Genomic DNA, 10,197 nt, shown 5'->3' with positions numbered 1-10,197 from the left:
CGCAACCCCCCCCCCCAAAACCTCAACCAGCCCCCCCTAAAGAACAAACCAAACCAAAACCCAGCACCCAAATAAATGCAATAAGCATCAAAGAGGGAGATGAGGAGAGAGAGGAAGGTAAAAGCCAAGCGAAGGAAGGAGAAGGGAAGAAGAGAAGGGGGGGGGGGAGCAACAATTAAATGTCTCCATCGGTTTTGGGGGGGGGGAGCAAAAAATTCTGGGAATGCAGGGAAAAGGGTTTGGTGGAGAAAGGGTTTGGGATTTTGTGGGGTTTTATTTGTTTGTTTGTTTGTTTCATCAAATTGACTCTCTGTCCATTAAATGTAGAAAAAAAAAAGGGATTTATTGTCCTTTTTTTTTCCCCTTTCTAATGATTTTTTCTTTTTCCTTGTTATTTTTCTTTTTCTTTTAATTTTTCTTCTTTTCCTTTCTTATTTCTATTTTTCTTCTTGTCTTTTTAATATTTTTTCTCTCTCCCCCCCCCCCCCCTTAACAATTTCGTCGTAATTCCCTTCATTATTAAATTTTAAATTCATTTTCGGATTAATTTTTATTTTAAAGGGTATTTTTCTCCCCCTCCCTTTCCTTTGCCCCCTTCCCACGCGTGGCTCCATTGGTAAACAAACAGGCGGGAGGGGAGCTGGGCTCTATGAAGGGGTAGGTTGGGGGTGCCCAGCCTTTGTTCAACGCGAAGGTCCCGGCCCGGTGCTGGCAGATGTCGCTGTTGCTCCACGGTGCCGCTCCCGGTCCCGACAACTTGACCCCCGGTGACGTCGTCACCGTCTGAATCATCAAGGCCATTTTCAATCCTCATTGGCCTGGGCATCACGTGGGGGGGTGGAGGGGGGGAGAGCGATGCGTGGATAATTATGGTAGCTTGATATTTTTTCCCCCTAAAAAAAAGATGTCAGCCCCTGGCTGGAGTATTCCTCCTTAAAAACCCTCTCTGAAAATGTCATGTCCCAACAATGTGACTTCCAACTCGTTTTTGATGGACTCGTTGGCCGGTACCTGTAGAGGGGAGAATTATTCCTCCAGCCAAGGGATGTACATGCAGCCTGGGAGCGATTTCAGCTGCGGAGTCATGAGGAACTGTGGAATTATCCCGTCTCTTTCCAAAAGGGACGAGGTGAATAGCGCTACCTTGTCTCTCAGCACCTATCCATCCTACCTTTCTCAGCTAGACACTTGGTGTGACCCCAAAAATACGTACAGGATCGAGCAACCTGTTGCAAGACAGCTCCCATCCTGCTCCTTCCCAACCAATGTCAAGGAAGAGAATGTTTGCTGTATGTATAACGCTGACAAAAGGGCAAAAAATGCCACAGAGACAGCCCTCTACCCCAACCAAATGCCTGAGCCTTGCCTAAATGACCATGAAGTCCCCGTTCCTAGCTACTACCGAGCAAGCCAAGGTTACCCCTCCATGGAGAAGACGTCAAACTGCAGCAATCCAAATGAGTTTGAGGCAAGTTTTGAATCCAGGGCGAGCCTGAACCCAAGGAATGAGCATCTGGAACCAGCACCAGCACCACCGCCACCACCTCCTCCTCCACCACCACCTCCTCCGCCTCCCCCGGTGGCTAAAGTGAGTTTCCCCGAAAACACAAAAGCAGATAATCCTCAGAACACATCCACCAACGAAATTAAAACCGAAAAAAGCGCCCCAGCACCCAAAATAAACCCTTCGGAGGCAGAGAAAGAGCTGCACAAAAACACTGACACCAGCCCTGACAATTCTGACAATGAAGCGAAAGGTAAGGGGACTCCTTCATTACCAGCGGCTAATTTCGGTAATTAGTAATCAGCCGTGGCTAATAAGTGCAGAAGTAAGGCGAATGTCGAGCAAGGCGCTTCTCTGCCAACTTCTCCTCCAGAAATTGGCACCGAAATGTTCTGTCTTGTCGCTGGTTTGTGGTGGGGTTTTTTTTTGGTGGGGGAGGTGGAGGGGGGAAAAAAGAAAGATCCTCTTCTTGAAATGCGGTGGAAATCTGTTTGTGAATATATATATATATATATAAAAGAGCTGAGGCGGGGTGGGGGGAGAGAAAATGTAAGAAAAAGGAGCGAGGAGATATTGGAGAGCTCCTCCTCTTGCTGGTTACACCGAGAAAATTCGCTGGGCACGGATTTCTGACACCCACACCCCCCCCCCCAAAAAATTTAATTTGCCCCTTGCAAGCATTGTGGTGCCATAAGACGAAGTGGTTTTGCTTGTGAAACGGCAGAGATTCGGGGGTTGGGTTGCTTGGGGGGGGGGGGGGGGGAAGAGGTGGGGGTGGTGTTTAGGGGGTTTTGTGGGTCTATCTTGTTGAAGGTAGATGAACCTTGATGGTTCCCCCACTCCCCCAACCCCCCGCTTTTCATATCGCTTTCCATGCAAACGCTTCATTCCCGTGTGCTCAGCGAATTTTGTCGCCTTCGGCTCTGCTCAGCGTTAAAGTGGGGTGGAAAAAAAACACCCACCAAACAAAACACAACCCCAAACACGAAGCTGCGCGGGGTCTGGTTTGCAGTGACAAACATCTCGGGCTGGAGTTGGACTCTGAGGCTCATTTCAGGGCTTGGGAGACTCCGAGGAGAAGAGAAGGGGGGGGAAAAAATAAAGAAAGAAAAAGCTGTTTTGTATTCTTGGGTTTGGGTTTGGGGTTTCTTTTTTTGTTGCTTGTGAATTGAGGTCTTGTTGGCGGAGGCGAAAAATGTTTTGTGTGTGTTGAGCAGATGGTTTAAGTTTGGGATTTTGTGCAACGAGGCTTTCATGGAGTGCATTTTTATTGTCACTGTAGACGTTGCATATGGCTGGAAATCTCCCTCTGTGTGTGAATCTTCGGGTTTATTCCCACCCTGGTTGGAAGCCAGGTGGGTTCAGGGGCTTCTTGCAGGTCATTAAATGGAGGTGATGTGAAGGAATGGCTTCAGTTTCCCTCCAAAGTTGGTAGAAAGCCTCTCTCAGGACTCAGCAGCGGGCTGCATGCATTGCCTTGTGGTGTGGGGATGAAAATCTCGGCCGTGGGTCCAGCTCTGGGCTGTAATTGGGGCTCCAGTAGCGTGGCTGAGCTGTATGGCCACGCATGTGCATGTGGGGGTACATGCGTGTGGGTTGCGTGTGGACCCCCACGAGCAAACACCTCGGGGTCTGGGGGCAACCAGCAAAACCTCTCCTCTGGCGTTTCCCTCCTTCAAAATTGGCCTTTTGGGAAGCAACTCTTAAAAAAAAAAAAAAGGCAAAATTGATTTTTTTTTTCCACCTTAATTTTGATTCTATTTTTATCATTTTCCTTCCTTTTTCGCTATCATTCCGCATCCAAAGGGAAATGGTTTTGTCTGACAGCTGAGTTGCAATTACACCACACACCCAAAAAAAGAAAAAAGGAAAAAGAGAGGGAGTGGGGGAAAAAAAAAAAAAAAGGAGGCAAAGTCAAGGTTATCAAAACCCTTCCAAACTTATCTTCCACAAAGCGCCTTCCAGGTCCACGCCAAGAGAGGTTTTGGTGGGAGTTAACCCGAAGGAAAGATCATATCAGGGTGGATTCGTAATTGGGGCGGAAATAAAGAATTAAATCAAGGCGGATAAAAGGTTTCCTTTTTGCCTCGGATGTTCAATGCGCAATGAGTGCGTGGGGAAGGAGGTGGTTCCCCCCCCCTCCCGCCCCCGGTTTAATTGAATTGTTATTTTTTTTTTTCCTCCCCCCCTCCCTTTCCCCATGGCGTTTCGTGTGGTTTGCAGCCTTTGCGAACGGGGCGATCCGATTCGGGGCGGATTTGGGTTTGTTTCGGTGGCTTCCTTCTAAAAACCATTTCTCGCTTCGTTTTGTTCGTTTCTGTTGAACCTGAATTTTCGTTCGCGCTGAAGGCAAAAGGTTTTTCCTCCTGCAATTCCATAAATCGAGGGGGCAAAAAAGGTTGTGGGGTTTTTTTTTTGGTTTCCGAAGGGGTGTCCAAGGCTTGGTGACATTCAAGGTTTCCCGCAGACGCCAAAGTAGGTTCATGTCTCGCAGCAACATTATGAAGGTGCCTTTGGCTAAATCCAGGTTGTTTTCCACCCCCCCCCTATTGATTTTTCCCGGCCGCTGTACCGAGGAGGTTGGTTCCAGTTGCAAGATCCTCTTTGGGAATTGGCGAGGTTTGGGGATATTTTAGGTAGAAACGGTGGCCGGCTGCCGGTGCCAGGATTTGCTCATGACCAAATTCAAAGCCCAAGGATTCGCTGTGTTTATTTATGTACGTGTGAAATACGTTTGCCTCCGCGGAGCGTCTGAGTGCGGATCCTGGAGAGTGAGCAGAGTGTGAATGGGATTAAAATTAACTCCGAATTTACCTAGAGGTGCCCGAGCAGCTCATCAAGGCAAATCCATTTCATTCCCACCCCGGCTCAGTGGAGGAAAAAAGAAACGAGCTTTGACGGCAATAGGCTGCTCGGGGCATCTCCAGGATGAGCGACAATAGGTTGTTTTCTCCTCAAATCACAAATATTTCACCCTCTGCGGTTCACTTCCAAAATCCAAGATTTTTCTAAACCAAGATAAACGTGGGTGGGGTTTTTTTGTTGTTGTTTTGGGGTTGGGGTTTTTTTTTGGGGGGGTGGGAGGGTGGCAAAGGGTGTCTTGGGGAAGCCCCCCCGAGAGCTCCGAAAATCCCATTGCCGCTGGGGATTATTTTTTGTAATGAGTGGGATTGAAGTCCCTTCCACCCATTGTTTTTAAAGTGAAGCCAAAATGATTTCCTAGCACCATATTCTCCATTCACCCGCAGCCGCTTGGTTTTTTTCCCCTCGGCTGAGAGGTGGAGGTGCGCTCTGCCACCACCAATTTACCCCTAGGCAGCAAATAGCTCCCACCACCTCCTTTTTTTTATACTCCTAGGAAGAAAATAGTTCCAACCACCCCCTTTTTATTTTCTTTCTTCTTTATTTCCACCACACCCCCCCCTCCCAGGGCAACAAACAGCTCCAACCACCCCCAGTTTTACCTTCCCCAAACCTGCCTTTTAATTTGGTTTTTGTTTGATTTAATTCCCTCAACCCACAGGAGACCAAATCACCCCTGTTGACTTTATATTTATATACATATATATATATATATATATATATATATATATATATATATATATATATATATATATATATATATACACACCTTTTTTTTCACCCAGGGGCGAGCTGCTTTCTCAGTTAAATATCAAATCTCCACGAGAAAATATTTGAATATTAATTTTAATCTTAATTTTTTTCCCCCCCTGCACATTACTCATTGTTGATTTTTGTTGTTGTTTTGGGACTTTTTTGTTTGGGGTTTGGGTTTGTGGGGATTTTTTTTTTTTTGGAGGGAAGACACGCTCCTTCTGCTGTCTGGTCACGCTTAAAAGGAACACGCTGAAATAAAGCAGGAGAGAGGATGTGATGTGGAAGGAGCAGCAAGCAAATACCTACACATTGATTTTTTTAATTTCAATTTAAATTTTTGTGTGTGTGTGTTTTGGTGGTGTTTTTTTTTTGGCTCACGAAGCTTCGAACTGGGGTAAGTTCTCTGTTGCCGTTCCCCCGGTACTTATGTGACGCTGTTATTTTTAACAGAGGATATAAAGGCAGAAAACACTACAGGAAATTGGCTGACAGCAAAGAGCGGAAGAAAGAAAAGGTGTCCTTACACCAAGCACCAGACGCTGGAGCTGGAGAAGGAATTCTTGTTCAATATGTACTTGACCCGTGAGCGCCGCCTGGAGATTAGTAAAAGCATAAACCTGACAGACAGACAAGTCAAAATCTGGTTTCAGAACCGCAGGATGAAACTCAAGAAAATGAACAGAGAGAACCGAATCCGCGAACTGACTTCCAATTTTAATTTCACTTGAGCGTCCTCCAGCCCCTTGCTCAGGGAGGGAGAGGGAAGAGAAAAGAGAGGAAGAAGTTAAAACACAAATCCTTGTGCGGTTGGGAGAGGGAGGGAATGGGGGGGGAGGAGGGAGGAAGGAGGGTGGGTTTGCTTTATTTTATTTTCATTCTTTTTTCCCCCCCCCCCAGTATATTTTTTTTCATTATTTCCCTCCCCCCTCCCACCATTTTTTTTTTTGGTGTGTGTGTGTGTGTTCTTCTGGGTATAAAAAGCGAACGCCAAAAGGGATGGACTTGGAGTGAGGCTCTGGGTTGGCAGGGAGAAGCCGCAGCAGTTTGAGCATGAGGATAGATATTGCATCCGTGTCTTCTGTGTAAAATAAAAGATGAGGAGGTGGCTGGTGTGTGTGTGTGTGGGGAGGGGGGGGAACCCAAAATACCCCAACCCAACCAGCCCACCTTCTGAAATGTTTAAGTTATTTCCGTGCAGCACAAAGCAGAAAATAATTAAAAGGGGGGGGGGGGGCGGGGGGGGAGGGAAGGGAGGGGAAGGGGGGGTGGAAAGGGAGAAATAAAAAGGAGGGGGAAAAAAGGAAGAAAAAAAAAAAGGGGAAAAAGGAGGGGAAAAAGGAGGAAAGTAAGAGAAAAAATAAAGGGGGAAAAAAGGAGAAAAAAGAGAAAAATAAAGGGGGGGAAAGGAGGAAAAAAAAAGGAGAAAAAAAGAGAAAAAAAGAAAGGGGGGAAAAGGAGAAAAAATATTTTAAAAAAAAGGGAAAAAAAAAACAGGGGGAAATAAAGGAGGGGGGGGGGGAGAAAAAAAGGACTTTTTTCTATTCATTTTATGTTTAGGATAAATAGATGCGTCCAAAAGTTTGCTTTTTTTTTTTTTCCTTTTCATATCCTAGTGTAGCTTTGCCTATTGTATAATACACACCAAAAAAGGGGGGAAAAAAAAAAAGGGGGAGAGAGGGGGAAAAAAAAAAAAGACAAAAAAAAAAAAGAGATGGATTTCATATGTCTGTACATTCAAGTCGCAGTGGGAACATGCTCACGTCCTCTAGTTATGCAGTTTTTGCCCATCAAGTGATGCTCTCCACCGTATATTTAAGGCAAAAAAAAAAAAGCTAAAAAAAAAAGTAATTAATAATAATAATTAAAAAAAAACCAGTATGGGTATGATGAAGGAGGGAAAAAAAATGAAAGAGAGAAGAAAGAAAAAAAAAAGAGCCAAAAAAAAAATATTAAAATTAAATCCATTTCTCGTGGCTGTGTTATTTAAATATATCCTGTATGTGTTATACTCTGCATGTATCTTCCTTTACGGAGCCAAATAAATTTCATAGAACCGTGTACAAGTGGGTTTGTTCTTTAGAAACACTTCTTTTGCCCCCCCCCTTCCACGCACACCTCCTCCTATACAGTGTGGTGCTGGTGGTTGGTGGTGGGGTGGTTGGGTGGTGGTGGTGGGTTTTTTTTTTTCCTCAGGACTCATCCTTTTAAGGCTTTCAGGAGAGTATCCTAGCGGGTTTAATATAAGTGAGAGACCATAACGTTGATTTAAATATTATCCAGGTGACCACAATAAGTCAAGGTCATAAAACAGTAATGTCAGGACAGTCTTGGTAAGCGCTGGAGGTGGATTTTATGATCTGCAAATATAATGTGCTGCAGCAGTAAAAGATGCATTTAAAGGTGACTGTGGAGGAGGGAAGGAAGGCAGAGCTGAAACAGCAATCTTTGGATGCACACTACTCATTGCTTTGGGTCTTTTTTGAGGGAAGGCACGCTCCTTCTGGGGGTCTAAAGGAAGAGTGGCGATTAAAGGGAATACACTTAAATAAAGCAGGAGATGGGATGTCATGTGGAAGGAGCAGCAAGGTAAGAGAGATGGTTTCTTGGCTGCTTGCATGGCTTGGGAGCGCAAGTGGATGGATTTTTCTCGGTACCAAGGTAAACGGCAGCGCCGAGCTGAACTACACTTTGAAGCTGCAGCCTTTTGCGGACTGGGCTTTGGCTTCGGGTTGATCGTGAAGCATTTTTAGTTCCCCGGGAGAGGTTTTCGGTGCGTCTGGCGGCTCGTTTTCAGCCAGAACATGCCTGGTTGTGGAAGGATTACGCTGAGATTTCCAATTTTTTCCCTACTACACCCCCACCACCACCCCCCCACCCCCCCTTACACCACCCCACCACCCCCTCCAACCTCCTCCCTCGAAACTTACTTGTGTGAAGTTGGCTCGGGGAATGTTAGAGGCTTGTCTAGAGGTGTGAATTCTCGGATTATTGGTCTTTTTTGTGGGGGGTGGGGGGAAAAGGGGGGGGGTGTGTGGGTAGGAGCTTGGCTGAAGGACTTGGGAAGCAGATGTTGCCTCGGTGCGTGGAGAGATGCCTATAGATTTGAGAGATGCCTGCAGTGCCTGTCTGAGGAGGATGGCTGAGGACAGTGTAGGCATGAGATGAGGTGGTTTGTGCGCTGGTGTTGGTTTTCTTCTATTTTTTTTCTTCGTGCTGGCAGTTTGGCTGTCTGCGGAAGGCGCTTTTTTTTTTTCCCCCCCCCCTTTCGCTTGCAGCAGGAGTTATCTCCGCAATTTAAAAGGGATAATGTCAGGATGCAGCCACATTGGCAATGAAAGATAGCGCAGCCTGCAATAAGTCAAGATTTTCCAGCCAGCCTGGGAAACGCCTCGGTCGCAGACAGTGCGAAGAGCAAGCCCGCGGAGCGTCTATTAAAAGGGGTTTAATGGAGAGATTAAAGATGCCGCTTCGAGTCTTTTTTTTGGGGGGTCCTTTTCCCCACCCTCCCCCCCACCCCTCCCCAAAGCATTTTCTGGCGGAGATTGTTGCGATGCTGGAATCGGGGAGAAAGGGGAGGGGGGTGAAGCGAGAAAAGCAACAAAGGGGACGAATTTTTCCTCTTCCTGTCTCTTTCCTTTTCTGTTTTTCCTCCTCTCTTTCTGTCTCCCCCCTCTCTCTCTCGCTCTCTTTTTGTTGTTGTTTTTATTTCCTTCCCTCCTCTCTGACAGAATTCAGCGGATCTTCCACCCCTTTCCACGCAGCTGATCTGTGGTTTAGGTAGTTTCATGTTGTTGGGATTGGCTTTTAGCTCGGCAACAAGAAACTGCCTTAATTACGTCAGTTAGTCTTCATCAAGGGCAGCCGTTTCCGCTTAGCCACACGCAGCTCCGCCGTGCGCGCCCCGGGGCGCTACTTGCGCGGGGGTCGCCCCGGCAGCGCCCCGCGCAACTTGCAGCGAGAGCCGGCGAGCCAAAAAAAAAAACCACCCAACCCTCACCCCACCAAGGTGGTGGCAAGATGGGGATGTGGGGGGGGTCAGCACCAACACAACCACCTCCCTGAGTCTCCAAACCCCCACAGTGTAACCCCTACAGCCCCTTCATCCCCAGTTAGAGAGATGGGGTTTTGCCCCACCCCCCGCCCCCATTTTTCCTTCTATTTTTCTCTTTTTCCTCCCCTCCGCGCTATTGTTTCTGCTCCGCGGATTAAATGAGGAGGACAAAGGAGGCAGTTTTTCCACCCCAAATTATTAAGCATAGTCTAGTGTGTGTGGGGGGAGATGTAAGGGTGTATGGAATGATTGGCAGAACCCCAGTGGTTGGACACTGCGGTGATGGAAGCTCAGTCCCGTCCCCCCCACCCCCCCCACCCCCGAAAAAAAAAGTGGGGGAAAGGAAAACAAATACATAAATAAACACAAAATTAATTGTTATTTAATCCCCTGGACACCCCCGAGTCGCTTTAAAAATTAATAATAATAACAATATTAATAATGATGATGATGATGATGATGATGATGTTGTGGTCGCTTCCCGCTTGGTCATCCCTAGGAATTGGGATTGGATTTTTTTGGGGGTGGGGTGAGGGGGTGGTGGGGGAAGAAACTGGCACAATGGTGCTGGTGGAAGAGGATGGTGGTGGTGGGAGTGCCCCTGTTGCCAGCTTCCCTGGCTTTTAAACCCGAGAAGTTGCAGCGGATTCTGTGTTCAGAAGATCAAAGCTGAACATTTAGGCTATTTTTTAACATATATATATATCTATCTCACACACACCCCCAGCCCCAACTTCTCCTGCACTCTGCTTCCATGCTAGAGATAAAATTTAACAACCCTTTTACTTTCCTGTTTATTTCTTTTCCATGCCCTAATCGGAGTCTAGGGGTTTCACTTTCAAGACCACGGTTCCTATGTCGCTGCTGGTGCAGCGGGGATTAGGAATAAGCTTTTAGCAAGGAAACCTAAAAACTGTTGAGGAAGAAAAGCAGGAGCCTGTGTTACACGAGCAGGGTCTTACTTGGATTAAAAACCAATAATTAAAACAAAAAGAATGTTTAAAAAGGTCATTTTACACCTTTC

The 10,197-nt window shown here is 46.6% G+C and overlaps 1 protein-coding gene across 1 annotated transcript; it reads left to right on the top strand.

Moving 5' to 3' along the window:
• The first annotated feature begins 946 nt into the window (after positions 1-946).
• HOXC10 (homeobox C10) lies at positions 947-5,850 on the top strand. The gene is made up of 2 exons (XM_009905430.1): positions 947-1,757; positions 5,573-5,850. The coding sequence occupies exons 1-2, from the start codon at positions 953-955 to the stop codon at positions 5,848-5,850; spliced, it is 1,083 nt and encodes a 360-aa protein (XP_009903732.1). The 5' UTR covers positions 947-952.
• The last annotated feature ends 4,347 nt before the right edge of the window (positions 5,851-10,197 follow it).

Source organism: Dryobates pubescens, chromosome 40, assembly GCF_014839835.1.
Source record: "Dryobates pubescens isolate bDryPub1 chromosome 40, bDryPub1.pri, whole genome shotgun sequence".
In the NCBI taxonomy this organism is placed as follows: Eukaryota; Metazoa; Chordata; class Aves; order Piciformes; family Picidae; genus Dryobates; species Dryobates pubescens.
This window is presented reverse-complemented; position numbering and strand designations above follow the sequence as displayed.